Genomic DNA, 21,042 nt, shown 5'->3' on the forward strand with positions numbered 1-21,042 from the left:
AATCAGAGCCGTCGTGACAAGCCTCGGTCCTCGTATGCCTTCTGCAGGTTGCTCCACGCTTCGCGAGCCGTCTTAGCATTTCTAATTTGTGGAAATACACAAGGCTTCACGTTCAAGGCGATTTTCGCGAGCGCCTTCTCCTGCTTCTTCGCGTCTTCGTTTTTATTTTCAGTCGCGTCCACACAATCCCAAAGATCGTCGTGGATGAGCACCATCCGCATCATGAATTTCCAGGACGGATAATTTTGAATCCCGGATAAATTTTCGATTGAAACATTCTGAATGGCAGTTGCCATCTTTTGTTTTCTCGCGAATAAATGAAAATAAGTTTACGAAATCACACGCGCACACTTTTGGAAAATGGTAACTAGAGTAGCGAATTTAGCACACGATCTGCTGCCATGTTGGGTATTCCGTGGACTACTCAATGAAATACCATATTAAAGTTCCCAAATATATTATGCATCCGCACAGGCAAACGATTACAAGAGAATGACCTATATATATGTAAATGTGCCATCTGTCTTAGAAGACTTATTCTATATAGCCAGAGTTTATGTTGGTACATATACGAACTCTATGTAGGTATATTAGGCACACGCCAACATCATTGTTGTAATTAAGTTAATTCCAACAATAGTAAGGACGTGTGAACAGTGTCATAGGAAGTGCTTCATTTTCAATGCACGTGAGTGCTTTTACTTGATTAAGGTCAATTCAGGAAAAAGCAACTTAAGGTAGCACTTAATTACTTACTTACTTGGTTGGCGCGATGACCCAAAATGAGTCTTGGCCTCCAACACAAGAGCACGCTACTTTGATCGATCCAGAGCGATATCCCGCCAGCTTTCGCATAAGATAGCATAGCATTTGCATGTTTTTTGAAGTGAAAACTTCTTCTGTGCACTTTTTGAGGTGGGGAAAAAATGTTAAACTCGAGACAGCGTAAGGCGTAAGGCGTAACCCTCTCTTTCTACCGCGCGGCGAAAATGTATGCCTGAGCCTGCTGTTTCGTTTAGGCGGCGCAGGGCGCTTGCGAGACGTCACGTGTGACGGACAATGTCATTGTGTTTTTTTATTTAAATGCCATCTAGTGAGTTTCCCTCAAACTGGTATTAATATAACTGTAGTACTCACAGTGATGTGCTTAGGGGTTTCAAGTAATGCGACGAAAAAACGCTAGATGGCGTCCACCTCAACTATACATAGTGCTGCAGACATTTTTCACTAGATGGCGCTGTAATTAATATTTTGAGTTACAATGTTGTTGAGTTTTCACTTCTGCCGGCACTCCCGGAGTGCAACCCGTTGTTTTTTTTTTAACGGTGCAAGTTTCAGTGCCAATATATCTAGACATAAATTGACACTTAAAACTGCATCGTGCATGAATGGAACATACAATACTTGCCGAGTAATAACTAAGAATTTGCCGTGGAATGATAAATATATTGATAGCTGATTTCTGCTACGCCCAGTCGAACATATATAGGCCTGGCAAAATTACATTTCTTTTAAGTACCTATTAAAAGTGACACTTCTTCAACTAGAAATGTTGCTTTTGATAGATAAAATCCATTATAAATTAATATCAAGAAATTACTATTTGAATAGATTTGTATAAACCTCTCGAGTTCCAAATTTTAAATTACGTCAAGTAAAGAATGTATGAAATTGACCTTTACTAGAACGTGTCTTTCATTTCATTATCTTCTTCTTCATTTGCCATGCCCTAACGGACATCGGCGACCACCTTTGCCGTCTCTCTCCTGCTCTTAGCCATTCTTTCATTATCACTTTACCATAATTAAGGTAGTCGCGAAGTGATCGTTTTTTTGCGATAAGACCGCCTGTTGTTAGTCAGTCTTAAAGTTGTATTTAATGATTTGTGCATTTTTATTTCAATTAATAAATAAACCATTTGATTATAAATTATAAGAACTCATAAGTTTTGCTGGTTTTATATGTAAAAGACGTAAATTCATTGTGATGTTAAAAGTTTCGTTTCTATTACTAATTTCATATTAATAGACGGCGATGTTCCATTACGAGTAGTTGGTTGGTTATAATTATAAGATTAGCTAAATTATTATGTCGTCAAGATTTCGTTTCAAGACTGACTACCTATCTAGAAAAGTTTTCCTACGCATTTGACAGCTAACTTCCTGTATATAGCCGTTTGAAGCGTAGTCTACTGACATTAACATGAATGACACGACGTAATTATTTAATTGCTCGTAGTTACCGAAAAGTGCGGTATATCGAATTCAAGTTAAATAGTATCATCAAAATAGCACTACGAGTAAAATCGTAATTAAATGACTAATGACTAATTTAGTTATCAATTACCTACCTCCAGGCTTCTTTTTTTTTTGGATTGGCCTAGCGAACTCTTTCTCCTGTATTTATTGGGCAAAAGACACAAATTGTAACGTGAAACAACATAATTCAAAATATTCAAATGCTTTTTGTTAAAGGCGACTAAATGTGTCATTGACTGAAGCTGCATTGCATTACTGATACCGCATTACTGCTGCAGCGTTAACGCGAGGGCATCACTGTCAATTTTCTTGATTAAATAAGTGACAGCTTGAGCGTTCTCATCGCGACAGTCACTCATTTTATCAAGATAATTAACAGTGACAGCGCTCGTGATCACGCCGCAGTCATTATGCTGCAACAGTAATGCAGCTGCAGCGTTGCCATCTGGCATCTGGCTACCGCGAAACCCGAAATTCGCAAATTGCAGGGAACTTTCTCTTTTTTTCCAATAAAGGCGTAATAAGAGTGACAGAGAAAGATGCCCGCAATTTGCGAACTTCGATTTACGCGGTTATAGCCCTGACTCGCCTGACTGTATGTCACCTTAGATCGCACTACGGCTACACTCTACCTTCCATAACTACGGCGCTAAAAATAGACAAAGGACAGCCAAGTGGCGGGTGACATTAGATAGATTAGCACGATTTTGACTAGAGAATAACTTGTTAATATTTGGTGATTTTACACGTTGCTTAACCTTATTTTTACTGGCGTTTTAAACATGACTTTTTAGGTTTGTTTACGTGTGAAATAAACACTTGCTGTAGGTAGCCTTGTCCAGCCCAGCAATTTTTACCTCATACTTAGTTTTTACCATTGAAATTGAAACCAAGTAATTTGAAAAGTAGAGTTGATTTTCCTTTGTTTCACGTTTAACTTAAAAAAAATTCATTGTAACCTTAGGTTGAGGTTACACTGAAATTTATTTTTTTCTTCCAGGCTTTTTATTCATAACTTGCTAAAAATGGAATATGTCCTTTGGGAATCACGTTGGGCTGGACGAGGTTAAGTAATAATAGCAAATGCAATTATAGTCGTAATTATATGCAAGACAGATAACTAAGCGAGTTGACAGATGGACTCTGATACCGAATTAGCAGTTAATTAGTTTACGACGTGACTGTAAGTAGATACTAGCCAATTTGCATAACTGGCTTAGCACAGCGGCTTCCAACCAAGCTAATTTGTACATACTACTCATATTATTATAAATGTAAAATGTTTCTTTGGATATTCAAATTAATTATACTTATCTCACACTCAGTGTTGAAAATCAGTAACTCTGTATGCACCACATACTTATATGCATAGATTAAAAATCAAACGAACTTACCAAGTGAAGTTCGATGATAATTATGTGAACAGCTTCATTCGACGCGATTTATTAGTGTTTACATATTGTAGTAGCATTACCAAGCACTAGCCTTGCACGGTTTGTTGAAAGTTTTTTTTTTTTTTTTTTAAACCTGGCAACACTTGTTTTTCCCACCACCAATCCAACGTGGCGCTGGTGCAGTCCGCCATTCCTCATTTTGTTTATAGCAATTTGTTTCATATTTATAGGGTAGGGATTTTTTATATTTGGGAGGGTATGCATAAATCGCGTCGAATGAAGCTGTTCACATAATTATCATCGAACTTCACTTGGTAAGTTCGTTTGATTTTTAATTATGTTTCACAGCTTCATTCTTTGCGATTTATTAGTGTTTACATATTGTAGGATGTTCAGAGACAAATTAATAAATATGAAACAAAAGGGTTAAAAAATAATAACAATCAGTAAGGTATGTATTTTTTATTCCATTTATTTAAACCATTAACATCGTAGCAAGTACTTATGTTATTTTATAATCAATGTCATATTTATTCTTATTCTTAATTATTATTACAGGTTATTCGACGACAGAACAGACATCGCAAATTGATTGGGATCAACAATAATCTCTTTGTTGTAATATTTTGCGAATACCGAGGAGGAATCAGTCCAGCCTGCAGTTTTCCTAATTAAATCTAAGGAGACTCCACGTTTATTAGCCGAAGTAGTAGCAGCGTGCCTTGTGCTATGGGCACTAAATATAGACGTGTCTATTCCAGAGAAGCTAAGAGTGTTTTTTATCCAGTGACTGAGTGTTTGTGGTGATAACTTATTATGTGGCCTTCTATGACTAATAAATAAATAATCGTGTTCTTTACGAAGTGTTGTTGTTTTATTGATATACGCTTCAAGACACCTTGCTGGACAAATCTCTGGACGTGTGTCAAAATACGGTAAACGTAAAATGGGCTGGTAGGAGTTTGGCTTTGTTGTTTTTATAGAATCTGGGATATGTATAGTTATATCGACAGGAGTGTTGACCTTGATATTACTTATCTTTATCAAAGAGAGGGTTTGTACACGATGTGCTGTTACTAAGGCTAATAAAGTTAAAGACTTTTTACCTAGGATTTCTAAGCTCAGAGTTTCATTAGGCCATTTGTGTGACAAATAATTTAAGACAATATTAGGGTCCCATGTTACATTGTACCTGGGTTTTGAAGGTCTGAGCTTAAAAACACCTTTCATAAAACGTTTTATTATTTCATGATTAACAATTTCACCTAATATTAACGACAAAGCAGATTTGTAGCTGTTAATTGTACCATATTGTGCCCCGTTATCAAACACCTCTGTTAAGAAATCAACAATTTGAGGAACAGATGGATTTGTATAATCAACACTTATATTCTTACAATAGGATATCCACTTTTTAATACATCCGTCATATTGCTTATATGTAGAAACTGATAGGGATGCTAACATTATTTCTATGCATCTAATCGATAGGGACTTTTTCAGTAATGCTTGCCTGAAAGCTTCGCGGCAACCAGTTTGAGGGTCTTGTGTAGGTTGTGACTCGTCCTGAAAGGAGATATTAATAATTTAGCATTGGGTTCAAAAGTAATATATTCAGAAACAGTTAGTTTTTTAAATAACGGAAACCATGGTTGCATCGGCCAATATGGTACAACTACTATGCCCTCAGCTTTGTCAGTTATTATTTTTTGCATTGTTTTAGCAAGTAACGCGAATGGTGGAAACGCGTAAAAATATTTATCTTTCCAAGAGATCGTAAATGCATCTATAGCCCAGGCATCGGGATCATTTTTCCACGTCACATAAATCGGGCATTTAGCGTTGTGACGACTAGCGAACAAATCAATCTCCGGGTACCCGTAATTTGATGTTATTTCGTTAAATGCATAATCATTTAATTCCCATTCAATATCGTTAAACTTTTTACGTGACATTGAATCTGCTTCACAATTCTCATTTGACTTAATGTAAGATGCAAAAATAAATATTTTACGACATTCGCACCATTCCCAAATTTCTCTGGCAATCTTATTTAAATGTCTAAACTGTATGCTGCCCATTCTATTAATGCAGGAAATTGCAGTAACGTTATCTATGCGTAAAAGAATTCTACAGTCATTTAGGTTTCTTGCGAAACTTTTGAGTGCAAAGAAAGCAGCCTTGATTTCTAGCTCGTTAATGTGTAAATTAATTTCATCGTCTTTCCAATGGCCATAGGTTTTATTGTTATCACAATAGGCACCCCAGCCAGTCGTAGACGCATCTGAAAAAATTTCTAAGTTATATTCTTCTACGCATAGAGGGGTATAACCCTGATCTATGTTATTGAGCCACCAAAACATGTCATTTTTTAATACTGCGGGTATTCGTACACTTTGCTCGTAACTAGGATTATTTAATAAACATGAATACTTGAAATGCTCAAATTCCTTGGTGTAAAGCCGCGAATATTGAATTGCTGGACATGCCGACACTAAAAGACCTAGAAATCTTGCAAAGTCACGTAGTGTACACCTATGGATATTTAATAATGCCTGCAACTTTTCTTTAATTTTTATTCTTTTAGTGTCAGGAAGTTTCATAATCATGTTTTGGGAGTCAAAGACAAAACCAAGGAATTTGCATTCCATTTTTGGGACCAAACAACTTTTATCGAAGTTTAGCAAGAAACCAAGCCTTTCTAAAGTGTTTTTGGTTATGTTAACATTAGTTTTACATTCAGAGTATGAAGTGCCAATCAGGAAAATGTCATCCAAGTATATGACTGAAAGCAAACCTTGTGATCTTAAATATTCCATTACGGGTTTCATTAATTTAGTAAACACATACGGGCTGGAGCTTAAACCGAATGGTAAGGAATTAAATTGATATAAAATATTGTCATACACAAAACGCAAATACTTCCGATGAGATTCATGAACGGGTAGTAAAAAGTATGCATCCTTTAAATCTATACATGCCATGTAACAGTAATTGGTAATAAATTTAGAGGCGGTACGGTAATCCTCCATTTTAAAATGTTTTGTATCTACGAATTTATTTAAACATTTTAAATTTAATATGAAGCGTTTGTCGCCATTCGGTTTAGGCACAAGGAAGACTGTGGATATAAATTCGTCATCAACGTGATCACACTTTGAAATCGCGTTGATGTCAAGTAATGAGTTTATTGACTTTAGAAAATCCTGATGCTCTTGGTCAGTTTTAGGGTAGACACGGGGGGTATCGGGGCGATGGGGCGTGGAAGTAAAGGGTATTAAATAACCTTTAAGCCAAGATAAAATGACTGGATCATCAGTTATTTTAGTCCATTCATTATAATAACACCGAAGTCTACCAGCGTACCGTACCTCGTAGTCTATCTCCGATAGTGGGTGTTGCGTCTCGGCGGCGGCGAGCGGGCTCGACTCGGTGCTGGCGCCCGGCGATCTCGGTACGAGTAGCTGCTCGCGCTGGGCTGGTAGCGCTGAGGTGCGCGAGGTGCGCGAGCTGTGCGCGCCGTGCTGGCGCCTGGCTTGTGGTCCGTCCTGCGATACGGCTTGAAGTTTAAATGACCTTTGTTTGCAATAAAATTATTTTTGTTAAATACCGACTTTTGTTGTTGTTTTAATGACTCCCCGGTCTTTTGGATGCTTTTGGCTACTTTTAATTTCTCGCTCACGTTTTCGCCAAACAAAAATTGATCTCTCTTTGTTTCAACCAACGTTTCTTTAAGAGCAGCATCTGTTGCGGTTAAGACGAAGTGGCGTCTCGTCGCTGTTTCACTGTGATGGCTATCGCACAGAATTCGACATGCGTCACTCAGGGGCTTAAGAAGATTTTGCTTATTATTCTCTCCTGAAATTATTAATTCTGTAAGAGAGGCCAGGGCAGCAAGGGCCACGCCCACCTGATTTTGCTTTTGCATAATACAGAAGTCACGTTTTACCGATCCATCTGACAAAGCAGCTTTTGCTTCGGGATTTAGTTTGGGGGCTAAAAGCATGTCACAGTTTTTAGGGATCACATACTGTTTTAATAGTTTTTCTTTCGTTTCTTTGTCCAAACCCTTTAAAAGTATCTCTTGCCATCGACTGGCAATGTCCTTGTGCATAGGTGGCCCAAATTGATGGTCACTTTTTGGGGCGTCACCCAGTAATGACAAAATCTCGTCGTCGAGTTGTTGTTCTTCCGGATTAGGTTCTTCGGTCTCGGTGTCAGTTTGAGCTGGCGTCGGCTGCTCCGGGGGCGACGGCATGTCTTGCGGCGAGCGCGGTGGCGGCGGCGAGACGGCACGTGGCGACGTGACACGAGGTGAGTTTTGCGAGGCCTCGTCGTGGACCATGGCCACTGTAGTTACTTTGCGTGCCGCAACTTGATTTGCGGCGTCTGGAATAATGAAAAGGTTTCAATTAGTGACAGTACCTGCCCTGTTAGCAGTAACGTATCACATAAATTGTGACGAAGACAACCCGGTTTGGTTGCTCGCATCACTAATCCATTTTAATATGTAACGTGATGATATTTGCCATTTTAGCAATATGCATCCGTAGAAGTCATAGCTTACCGTCTGATTCTGCAGAAGAATCGGATGATGAGTATATAATTCGACGTCTAGCGGGTTTTTTCGCCAATTTATTTTCCAATTTTTGTATTTTTCTTCGTATCTCGTCGTCTCGGAGCTCTTCCTTCCTCTTGCCCATGTTGGAAGACTTTTGCGGCGGACTTGAGACACGTGCGAAGGCTTGAGCACGGAAATACAGAATGAGGAATGGCGGACTGCACCAGCGCCACGTTGGATTGGTGGTGGGAAAAACAAGTGTTGCCAGGTTTAAAAAAAAAAAAAAAAAAACTTTCAACAAACCGTGCAAGGCTAGTGCTTGGTAATGCTACTACAATATGTAAACACTAATAAATCGCAAAGAATGAAGCTGTGAAACATAATACAACATTTTTCTTTTGATTGACAGAACAAGATACGAGTTTATTTCAAAGTAGTGCCGATATGTCTATTTGTATTAAGTAGTATATGTGTAATTTTATCAATATAGTTTAATATTCATGTCTTGTTTACAATTTCATTTACTATTTAAGACACTGCACCTACTTAATCTTTCTGGTTTAGCCGATTGGTTGACTGGTAGAGAATGCCTTTGAGGCATTAAGTTCGCCATTTGTACCTTCATGTACTGCGCAATAAAGATTAAATAAATAAATGACATGCTTTTTGCACAGTAGGTTTGAACCTAAAAGTTGTACTACTTTCCGAAACGTAGATAAACAACGAGCCAATTACAGAGCATGAGAAATGAAAAAAGAATTAAAGTAAAGGCCCACGCGTGATACCTTAGTGTAACCCTTACAGCTGCGAGTACCTAACCCTTATGGAGGAGGCCTTTGCCTATAAATGGGCACCTAGCTAAAAAATATTTATTAATTTAATGCATGACATTTTAATTCTTTCATTGACATTATGGTTATTACTAAATTAATACTCTAGATTATTATTATTATTTCTTTATTGTAATGCAATGCGAAGCTAAAAATAAAGGCTATTTTATTTTATTTATTTATTAACCCTTACAGCGGTGCGCATCGCTGAGATTGCAGCGAATTCTGCACACGACGTGCAGTGCTGACCTGTATCTTACGTGATTAAAATTCTAACTCGGCCCGAGGGAACTTCTAAGACTGATCACGGCTCGAATCTTACAATTATATACGCCACTGTTTCAAATACAATCTGTTTGTGGAAAACTTTCTTCGCTATAGTCATCTTACCTCGTCTATCATAGTAAAACTCGGCGCTTGGAGTCACCTAGCTAGGCAGTGGAAATACTGACAATGTCTCTCAGGAGCGCCATAGAGGTATTTGACATAACATAACACTTGGGATTAAAACTTAGTGTGGTCTGACTCTATTTTATTTGTTACATTATAATTTTATTACGTACTAATACGACTGCACGACTGTAGGAGACAGCAAAGTAGTCCTCTATTTATTGGCGTGTAGTGTAAACGAGTCAAAATTTTCAAATTAGATCACATTATGGTAGACCTTACAACACATTCAACTCAGTTCTGCTTATAGGCGTGATGTGTCAATGGTGAGTTTAAGTTTTCGCTATAAAATATCACACTTTAATAAAACGGGCTAGTGTGACAGTCATCTCTATATATAGATATTGCTAGAAATTTAAGGCAAAGTGAAGCAGTGAAAAACTCTATAAACATGCACGTTTCACGAGGCAGCCTTCGCTCAATAAGCCAGCGTTTAATATAAACGGGCATCAAGTTTGTAAAGGAAACTGAGCCTGCATGCTCTGAACATTTATTTTGAGTATGTAAACTAGATGTCTGAAGAAGGTCAGCGAGCGTAAGATGCAGTTTTAATACAGCCCGCTGGCGTGCGGGTCGTATTTCAAATGCTTGTCGTGCTCCCCATTGGCCTGACACTTATTTTATACGTGACGCGAAAGAATCCTTGTAGTATTTCTACGATCTACGAGTCCTAATTTGATGAATTCAAATCTTTTTTACGAGACTGCACTTAAAAGACGAGTTGTCAGTCTTGAGTCAAATCCTTTTTATAAATGGATGTATCTAAGTATTATAGTCATAAATCCCGACACAAAATCAATGAATCGTGTTACAAAGAGTCTGTCAGCTATATAGGTATTACTTGGTAAAGACGGGCCTTCAGGCACCAAGAATAAGGTCAACACACTGGTGAGCACACGAATGCGAACCAATCGCGCGTGACGCGAACTCAGCATCAAAACCAATCGCGTTGTGCCATTCCACTGGTGCTCACCAAACGAAAATGTTCGGTCGGAATTATATGAACGATTTCAAAAGTAAAGATCTTTACTTTTGAAATCGTTGGCTGCTGGCGCGATTATGAACGACGCAACGCGGCGGGTAAACAGGGAATCCACTTTATATTAAACCGAGCGGTCTATCAGACGCGCCATTAGCCGGCGTCTGTCGACCGATGAATTAATAGACGCGGCAATAAAATATGCGTTTCGACGCTAAAATGGTCAATTTCATTATACAAATTATTGAAAACGGGGTATTTACCATGAATATTTTCTGTTCTCCGCTCGAAAAGCGACAACTTCCGGTCCGCTGCGCTAAACGAAGTTGCCGATTTCCGGCTCCGTCAGTATTCAGAAAAGTAGTATGCACTATGCATACCTCGGCCAGGAAATAAGATAATCTCAGGGTGCGTAGCCAACATGCAAAACATTTGTCAGGGTTAAGAAATAGGTTGTTATTTGAACAATATAGGGAACAGCGATCTAGGTCTTATTGCAATAAAAGGCAATCCGCTTTCGAAACAACAGACTTGTATATTTTCGTGTCATCTGTATAAATTAGGTGTTTTGAGTTTAGAAAACAATTAGCCATGTCGTTGACATACAAGACAAAAAGGAGCTGGCTAAGGTGTGACTCTTGTGGTACTCCGGATGGCACGGGAAGAAAACGCGATGTGTAGGTATCCCTTCAATGCCCACCTCAAGAGACAATTGTTTAGATACAGAAATGAAATCGAAAAAACTTATTTATCCTTTTAGTTTTGTCTTCGATTACTGCGATAGATACTCTTGGTTCATTATAACTATTTATAAGCGATATAATTAGGGAATATTTTATTTATGTTTTGTAATGTAGGATATTGCAGAAGTCTATTTTTGGTTCTACTCATAGGTACTCATAGCTACAACAAAAAAAATATCGCTATAAAATAACAGCAACCTGTACTTTCATTCTTATTTGATAGTTATCTTCTACTTTAGTAATAGTAGGTTTACTATTAATTACTTTTCCTACTTGTATCGTTTTTTTTTATAAAAAGCTACATACACTTTGAAGGCAAAAGATAATGAATATTAATAAGTTATAATTTATAACTGACCGAGCGCAAGCGAAGGTCTCCGATTCAGCTTGCGCAATTTTTTTTTTATGTTTTTCAGTGCCTAAAAAAACAGACTATTTGAAACCACGGGTGACCCTAGGGCTGGCTCATTCCTAGGTCAAAAAATAGGCATAGCTATTCAGCGTGGGAATGTAGCCAGTCTTATGGGCACCCTTCCGCAGGGGACAGACCTGGGGGACCTAAGACAGGTGGGTAAGTTTTATATATTTTATTAGTATTATTTTATTTAGTTTTTACTTAACTTAAATAATAGTTTATAAGTTTTGTCATTGAATAAATCTTATCACCTTTTGTACGTTCGGATGTTTTAATGTATTTTCAATCATTTCTTGCCAAATTTGGTGAGCACATTCGTAATAGATTTTTGTCGATTCAGTGTTCACAATTTTTACAAAACGGCGGAGCCATGGGAGTTCGCGAGATCTACATCACACAAAGGCAGTACACTCACTACACTGCACTGCACTTCCTAACTTTTGTAATGAAACACTTCACTTGACATCTTAATACTCATTTAACCCTTAAACAGGTTGTGTATCTAGGTACCACATAACAAATGATTTTTTTTTGACGATCAGAGTAAATACAACGACCGCAAAATGTCATTGCCGTAAAGTCTATAAAGTGGGTGATTTCCGAACGTAAAAAAATGGGAGGTGTCAAAACAAATTTCTTTGACATTTTAGTTGTTAATTTCCAATCGACAACAAATGGCCGTTTTTGTACGTTTCTCCCGCTATAAAAGTTCGCTACGCCGAAAAAAAATACTGTAAGTATTTTGTGTTGTATTTTTTTGGTAGAATATTAGATAATGTATGAGTAGTAAGTCATAATTTACCTTATTTATTGTTTTCTGATAAAATATTCGCTCTAAAATTTGTGGTTCGTATGAGCCCTCTGCCCGTATTGGGCACGTTCATGTGGTTTCTAAGTGGCCACTGCATGGAGTTTACATGAAACGGAGTGGAGTTTACGTTTATAAGGGTAAGATTTATTAGTATAAATGAACCCTCATAGTACAAAAGTAATATATTTTCCTTTGGTTTTTAAATTAAATATTGATTCAATGGTCAATCTTACGAGTCACGACATCGGCGCGAGCCAAGCAAGTGCTGGCAGTTAGTGCATTTTGTAACGCAAGTGTAAATGTGATATGCACGTGACTTACCCTTAAAACTACTCGGTATTGCTAACAAGGCAGTGGCCACATAAGGACCACGTAGCACCATTGGTAACGGGCAGTGGGCATATAAAAACCACCGGGTTTTTTTTTATTGAATAAGTGATAATAAAAAAAATCAAGAAATTACTTTTCTTTTAAAACTATTACCTACCTAGGGTTTAGAAGCTCGAGAATTCTCGAGGCGAGAAAACTCGAGAAATTTGTCCTTCGTCGAGACGGGAAAAAAAAACTCAATGCCTCGAGAACTCGAGAAATAAATCTCTTGTTATAGGTAAGTAATAATTCACGCGTATAACACGTGATGTGTCAAAAGTGTATTTCTTTAGGTAGCCAAAATAAAGTAAAGAAGATTTCTTTTGCATTTTCAGGTACTCAAAACATTTATTAGTGAACCAACCAAATAGAAAACTGCATTGATCCGTCCCCTATCGTTCTGGCTTCAACCGATTTTCATATTGTGTTGAAAATAAAAAATATTATAAATCTAACCTATACCTACCTATGCAAAATAGCACAATTTTAGCAGCTTCATTGTTACATTGAGTAAGTATTAATATTACGTAGTAAAACTGTAAGTTTGTCACATCGATTGAAATTAATTGACTTTAATATTCTTGACTTATAAAATACCATATTGTGGTTTGTTTACATTTTGTTAAATACCTAAAGAAATACACTATAGAATGTCACCGTTGGCGCGTGCGAATCCTGCAGCTATATTTTTTTTGTTGAATTTTTGATTATAAGTGCAATTTATGGTAACTAAAAATTTATCATTTGTTTGAATTATTGATCTCACCCTCCTATGAGTCTGATTTGTAATACATAAAGCAAACAATTTAAAATAACATTGTGTCTTTTGAAACTTTCAAAATTTCTCGTAGTACTCGAGAAACTCGAGAAATCTTGGTCGAGAATTCCCGTGCCTCGAGAAATAAAAAAGGTCGAGAAACCAGAAACCCTGTACCTACCCGAATCAGTAATCAAAAGTAAAACATGCGTCAGGCCTGTTTAAGGGTTAAGTCATTTATTCCGAAACCTTTACTATAAGGGGCTGTAGGAAAATCTTAACAGCGCGAAGTAGCCGCTAAAACAGCGACATCTACTGTGTAGTAGTAAGTAATTTATACGAAAATGATATATAACTTGCCCTAGTTGCTAAGACTAGGAAGGAATATAGCATAAATTGGACCTAGGGAGCCGACCCTTTCACCCCCCCCATTTTGGGGGGTCTGCATTGTACGATCTCCTGGTTACCGGGCCAGATGAACTTTGTTTGACCTAAGGAACAATCGTGCCAAGCGGCATCGCCTGAGACTAAAGTGCATGCACTTCCATACATTTGTGTTCCTTACTAAACCTACTATGTGAAATTGGGCAACTATAAAAACTAAACATTACATTTTTGGGCTACTTTCAATAGCACTAGTAATGAAGACGATATTTTAAATGAAGATATTTAAATAACCATAAGTCTTTATGATTCCTAGCTCTATGGAATGTCGGCGAATCTCTAATGAAACCGCCTCTGTTTATTTAGTCTATACGAAATGAGAAATGAGTGCAGCTAGCCTTAACAATTGTTGCGCGGGCCCCGGGCTCGATACTGTTTAACGTTTTATTGTTACATTCATATAGAAGTTGCCATTAATGCCTTTTTCGAATCCATATTTTGAAATAAATACTCGTATTTTTTTATAGGACAAACAAGATTAATAGTACATTATTGTCGAGGCTCGGAAGTAGCTACTTGCAGGCTGAGGATTCGTTTTAAACGGACGACCTTGGGAGTCCGTTTAATTGAATCCGAAGCCAGCAAGTAGCCTTCCAGCCGAGTCATATATAGTGCTTTTCTCAAAAATGGTGCAAGAAATATAAATATCATAGAAATATTTTACAAAAGCAACTTTCTTACGTATATATTTTCACAGAAAAAAGTAGAAACAATTGAAAATAAATTAGCTTTGCCGCCTTTTTATTTTTTTAATAAAAAAATAAAAGTGTATTTTTCTGCCGAAAATACGCCAACCTATTTGAGACAGCTAAATAGTCGCGGTACTAATCATCTGTTTGGCTGTTTAATGGGCCTGTGCCTTCATTTGATATGGCCATTTCAACTTTTAAAAAGTTTGGAACTCGACAAATAATGGAATTTGTATGCAACATTGCAGTCCCAAAATCGAGACTGCAATGTTTTTAACTTTTTAATTTTTGACTGACCATAAACTACGCGCTTCGCAACCTATTTTTTAAACGGCAAAGTCGACTTTGCCGTCCATTTTTGAGAAAAAGTATTTTGTCTGTCAAGTCTTTTGACAGCTGAACTACTTACTCACTGGAATGCAAAATTGGAAAAAGTTATTCGACGATTGCGAGCTTGTATTTCATAAGATTACGGCTAATAAATTTCGAACTTCATATGAGTTACAGTACCCACCATTGTCCACACGGTTAAATGTCCATCGTTAAACCACCGTTCGTTTTGACGACCGGTCTGGCCTAGTGACCCTGCCTATGAAGCCGATGGTCCCGGGTTCGAATCCTGGTAAGGGCATTTATTTGTATGATGATACAGATATTTGTTCCTGAGTCATGGTTGTTTTCTATGTATTTAAGTATTTATATATTATATATATCGTTGTTTGAGTACCCACAACACAAGCTGTCTTGAGTTTACCGTGGGGCTTAGTCAATTTGCGTAATAAATATATTTATTTATATTTATATTTATTTATTTATTTTTAAAACCTTATAACAAAAGGCCTAAGGTCCACCGATGGACAGTTAAGAGTTTTGCTGTTTGTATGGCCAAGGATTTTAATTTCAGTACCATTTTGTACCTTTGTCGCAATGACAATAGAACGAGGTCCCTAGCGACTTGCATAATGATTATAAGTGTGACAAGTTACGAAATATCACTGTAATTAAATTCTTTGACTACCTCCAGCAGCGTTACGAGTACTATTGAAATGTGAATTATCTGTCGGCAGCATAGAATAAGTGATGTTTTTGTAAATATCAAAATATATATCAGAATATTTTAATTAGGGACTACAATATTTTAATTGTAGTCCCTATATATTTCAGAAACAAAAATTCCTCAATTTCCAAGATAGCGGCTGTCCCTTGAGTTTTTCAAACGTAGAATAGTCTGAACAATGATACGGGGCCTCAAAGTAACAAGTAAAAATACATGTGTAATTTTATAGTTGCTCTCAATGTTTTGACTTATTACGCCAAAATAATCCTTTCAACTGAAAATGCCAGGAAATTCAATTTGTACTGCAAAAGTACGAGCAAACTTTTGCATTACGAGTAGAAGGACCGCATTTAAATATTAACTTGGGGAGAACGTTATAAAGTCTGCCTATTAAATGCGGCCAGTCTTTCAACCAAGGAAATAGCATACACAAAGTGACAGGAGAGCAAAGAGAAGTTTGCAGTGAAACTAACTGAGTCAATAGGAGAATTGCGGTCCGTGCTGGTAGGCCGCGCCGCGGGCAGCGTCGCGCCGCGATCCACTGGATTAGGCTCCACGCACGCCCGCCAACTTCCTATTTATATTGGGTCGCTAACCAAACAACTTGTAGGCTCTTTATTACAGTTGTTCTTTTCCGTTCACGAAGTCGTTACCGCTTCGATAAAATATCGTGTCGATTCTTTGTTTTGAGCAGGGGCTTACGCAGCCCTTCGTGGCTGATAAGGTATTTATTAAACGAACGTTTCCGTTAACAAACAATAATAATATGCTTTTGTAATTTACTGAAGAAAAAGAAGATTGTATATCAATTTCTTTCGTGATAAGAAACATTGCTGGTTTTCGATTTAAATTTGTTACGGCAAATACAGTCTGTTATTTTTAAGTGTTGCTATCGCGAAAAAAATTATTCCCTATAAACATAGATATCTGAATGTAGTCACAAGGAACCCTTAGGTATAGGATCACTTTGTTGTCCGTATCTCTGTCCGTCTGTCAATCAAATACTCTGGTCTCATACCCTTTTGAGCAGTGAAAAAGTAAACGCAGTAAGATAAGGCCATTCATGCTCCGTTTATGGCGCATGTAGGTACGAGTATAAGGCTCCGTATAAGTAACCTAGAATTATGAAATATGGCAAGAAGGAATGACATGTAGCAGAAGTAAAGAAAAAATCCGAGTACCTGAAATTTGCAGTACATCACAAAATAATTAATTCTTGGGATTAGCAAGCGGACCCCAGACTCCTATGAGCCGTGGCCTAATGCCGGGATAACGCAAGGAAGATGATGAAGTAAAAGTTATTAAAATTGTATTTAACCGTAAAAACCATTATGATAACAATATCGGGCTGATATTGCCTATTTACATTGCTTGGGTATACTTTTATAATTTGTATCAGTGTTGGCCGTATTGGTTAATTCTAATTAACAATTAATCAATTGCATTAACCATTAATTCCGCAATTAATCAATTGCATTACGCATCAATATAATTAAAATTAGTTAGAATTGAATTTTGAGATGAGAATTTAATTACATTGATTGTCAATCTAATTGCCTATTTAATGGCATTAAAGTTTCAAAAAATTAATTAGAATTACTCTCAACTGCATTAACGTTTAATGGAATTAAATAATTTTTTTCATAAACTAATAATTAATGTTACTTTTGCTTGGAACTATTAAAATTATAAATAAAAAAATAACCATATTAATACAAGCTTCAGTGAATTATCAGATCGTGATACATATTTTAACATGAGACTCAACAACATGACCCTGAACCCTGGCAGTAGGTACCTAGTGGAACTCCAGTTTGGAGCAACATAGACACACGACGTTTTGGTTGGAAAATTTAGGGAAAGGCCACAACTGACCGTCGCCATTCATGAGGTGGGGACAAATGGGAATTATTTATAAATATGCAGCGCCTATTCCCATCTGTTCCCGGTGCAGACAAGTGGGAATACGCCCGATATTGGTGTTCCCGTTTGTACCCATCCCAATAAGGTGGGGACAAATGGACAATATTTTTATGCAGGGTCTTCCCATATGTTCCCCACGAAGACAAATGGGAATTCACCCATTATTGGTAATTATTGGTAATAATGGGTGCATTATTGGTGTATTCCCATTTGTCCCCGATTCGCGTGACCTACGCCATGCATGAAGCTGGGACAAATGGAAATGTTTTATATGAAAGAATATGAACGGCGGAGAACAATAGGGATACACCCGATATTAGTGTTCCCATTTGTCCCCGCTCCAATGAGATGGGGGAAAATGGAAAATATTTCTATGCAACGTCTTTTCCTATATGTTTCTCGTGGAGACAAATGGGAATACACCAATAATGCACCCATTATGCATGGGCAATGGGTTTATTCCCATTTGGGAATATATCATTTTCCGATGTTTTCCCATTTGTTCCCACCTGGAACAGATGGAATAGGCGCTGCATATAAATCCCATTTGTCCCCGTTTCCCATTTGTCTTCACACCAATAAGGTGGGGACAAATGGGAACAGATCATCTTCCGATGTTTTCCCATTTGTTCCCACCTGAAACAGATGGAATAGGCGCTGCATATAAATCCCATTTGTCCCCGTTTCCCATTTCACTCCACACCAATAAGGTGGGGACAAATGGGAACACATCATTTCCGATGTTTTCCCATTCGTTCCCACCTGGAACAGATGGAATAGGCTCTGCATATAAATCGCACTTGTCCCCGTTTCCCATTTGTCTCCAACTGACATATGACAGGGACAAATAGGAATACACCTATAATGAGTGTATTCCCATTTGTCCCCGCGAGAAACATATAGGAAAAGACGTTGCATAGAAATATTTTCCATTTTTCCCCATCTCTTTGGAGCGGCAACAAATGGGAACACTAATATCGGACGGGTGTATGACTATTGTTCTTCGCCGTTCATATTCTTTCATATAAAACATTCCCATTTGTCCCAGCTTCATGCATGGCGTAGGTCACGCGAATCGGGGACAAATGGGAATACACCAATAATGCACCCATTATTACCAATAATTACCAATAATGGGTGAATTCCCATTTGTCTTCGTGGGGAACATATCGGAACACTCTGCATAAAAATATTTTCCATTTGTCCCCACCTTATCGGGATGGGTACAAATGGGAACACCAATATCGGGCGTATTCCCACTTGTCCGCACCGGGAAATGGGAAACGGGGACAAATGGGATTTATATGCAGCGCCTATTCCACCTGTTCCAGGTGGAAACAAATGGGAAAACATCGGAAAATGATGTGTTCCCATTTGTCCCCACCTTATTGGTGTGGAGTCAAATGGGAAACGGGGACAAATGGGATTTATATGCAGCGCCTATTCCATCTGTTTCAGATGGGAACAAATGAGAAAACATCGGAAAATGATGTGTTTCCATTTGTCCCCACCTTATTGGTGTGGTGACAAATGGGAAACGGGGCCAAATGGGATTTATATGCAGCGCCTATTCCATCTGTTCCAGATGGGAACAAATGGGAAAACATCGGAAAATGATGTATTCCCATTTGTCACCACACCAATAAGGTGAGGACAAATGGGAAATATTTATATGCAGTCTTTTCCTATATGTTCCCCGCGGGGACAAATGGGAATAAACCTATTATTGGTTATAATGGGTGCATTATTGGTGTATTCCCATTTGTCCCCTATCCACGTTTCTTACGCCATACATGAGAAGGGACAAATGGAAATGTTTTATATACAGCGCCTATTCCCATCTGTTCCCGGCGGGGAAAAATAAGAATACACCCGTTATTGGTGTGTTCCCATTTGTCCCCACTCCAATGAAGTGGGAACACACCACCATCCCTTGGACGCCTTTATAAAATTACGATATTTATTCTTGTAAATTGTTAATTATCAATCACATCTTTAATTTTCATTCAAAATTGATTTAATTTTTAATGGTTTGTAAAGCAATAACCATTAATTCTTTTTAATTGTTAGTGGTTCAAAATAAATTAATATTAATGCAAATTGATGCTCAATGCAATTGATAATTAATTTTCCTTCAATGGTTAATGGTTAATGGCAATTAACCTTTTCAATGGTTAATTTTTAATGGTCAATTGCATTAACGTTCGGCCAACACTGATTTGTATGTTGTTGTCCACAGATGCTCTGATGAAATGGCATGAGTACGACTAGGATGGAGCGGGCCGGCCGGCGCAGCAAGGCCGGCTCGCTGAGCGGTCTGTCCGGCGGCTTGGGCAGCACGCCGGGCGCGGGCGTGCGCCGCCAACGCTCGCTGGAGTGGAGCGGCGACCGCTACAGCAGCAGCGACGATGACCGCCCGCCGCAGCCGCCGCCTCTCGCCGATAGAGTCTTCGCTTCGCTTCTTGCTCAAGCCACGCAGCAGTTCGATAGTAAGTAACTTATTCTACCCCACTCACTTATTCCTTAGTGCTTTATCCGAAGCCTGCAAGACTACTAAATGTGATTTGTTTCTATTCAGTTTTATTAATTAACTCCAAACCAAACATAAATATGTACTCTCTTCGTAACTTATTTCTGGCATTAAACATCTATGTAGGTATAAATATGTCGCTAGCTTATGTGTGTAAGGAAAATAATTGCAAAATGCGAGCGGTCTGCTCAGCTAGCCGCGAGTTGCATGACAATCTTATGGCCTTTAATATTTGTTCAGCGACCGCTACGGGCTAGGATCAGCTTAGAATTTGTTATTCACCGAGTGACATGGCCGAAGGTCCGCCCTGAGCCCCCAACAAGTGGGATCATTAGTGGAGCCTGCGGAGAGGGGCGGGTGGGCGCCGAGGGGGAAGGCAATTGATAGGGGAGCGCCCTGCGGTGAGCTTATGAGGAAAACTTTACACGTAAACCCGACACAGCCTTCACTCGTCGTCCTTCTGTCATGACAACTACGACTTGATGAACTCATGCAGGATACTTAATAATGTTATAAGAAGGTAATAGGTGGTTTTTCCATTTTTATTCATATGAAGTAGTAAGTACATTACTTACCTTATTTAATCGAGATTCTCAATCATTTTCGGAATCAAATATCGTTCGTTGGCCGATATTAACTCTTATCTGAAAAATAAATTACGTAAATACCAGATCGGTAATATAAGGCTCCATTCAATTACGTTCAATTTGTTCCTCTCGTCTCGAGGCTAAAGTCTCACGTATATTATCAAAACGGTAAACGTCAACAAGCTAGGCTGAAATAAAACGCCTGTTCATGCGCTGTACAATGCAAATGGTTTTGTTAACGTCCC

General features: G+C 38.2%; 2 protein-coding genes across 3 annotated transcripts in view; one reads left to right on the forward strand and one right to left on the reverse strand.

Moving 5' to 3' along the window:
• Positions 1–3,785: 3,785 nt before the first annotated feature.
• Positions 3,786–8,592, reverse strand: LOC134806605 (uncharacterized). Of its 2 annotated transcripts, XM_063779928.1 has the most exons (3): positions 8,220–8,592; positions 7,024–8,041; positions 3,786–5,218 (listed from the first exon to the last, which is right to left on the reverse strand). In XM_063779928.1, the coding sequence occupies exons 1-2, from the start codon at positions 8,353–8,355 to the stop codon at positions 7,032–7,034; spliced, it is 1,146 nt and encodes a 381-aa protein (XP_063635998.1). In that variant the 5' UTR covers positions 8,356–8,592; the 3' UTR covers positions 3,786–5,218; positions 7,024–7,031. The 2 variants fall into 2 exon arrangements, with proteins under 2 accessions (XP_063635998.1, XP_063635997.1); XM_063779927.1 differs by having other exon boundaries at positions 3,786–8,041.
• An 11,311-nt stretch (positions 8,593–19,903) lies between these two features.
• LOC134806744 (uncharacterized) overlaps positions 19,904–21,042 on the forward strand; it is a 33,980-nt gene continuing 32,841 nt past the window's right edge. Inside the window, exon 1 of the mRNA XM_063780065.1 lies at positions 19,904–20,169. Coding sequence (XP_063636135.1) covers positions 19,938–20,169 — 232 coding nt within the window. The 5' untranslated portion in view covers positions 19,904–19,937. The remainder of the gene's footprint in view (positions 20,170–21,042) is intronic.

Source organism: Cydia splendana, chromosome 3 (assembly GCF_910591565.1).
Source record: "Cydia splendana chromosome 3, ilCydSple1.2, whole genome shotgun sequence".
Classification (NCBI taxonomy): domain Eukaryota; kingdom Metazoa; phylum Arthropoda; class Insecta; order Lepidoptera; family Tortricidae; genus Cydia; species Cydia splendana.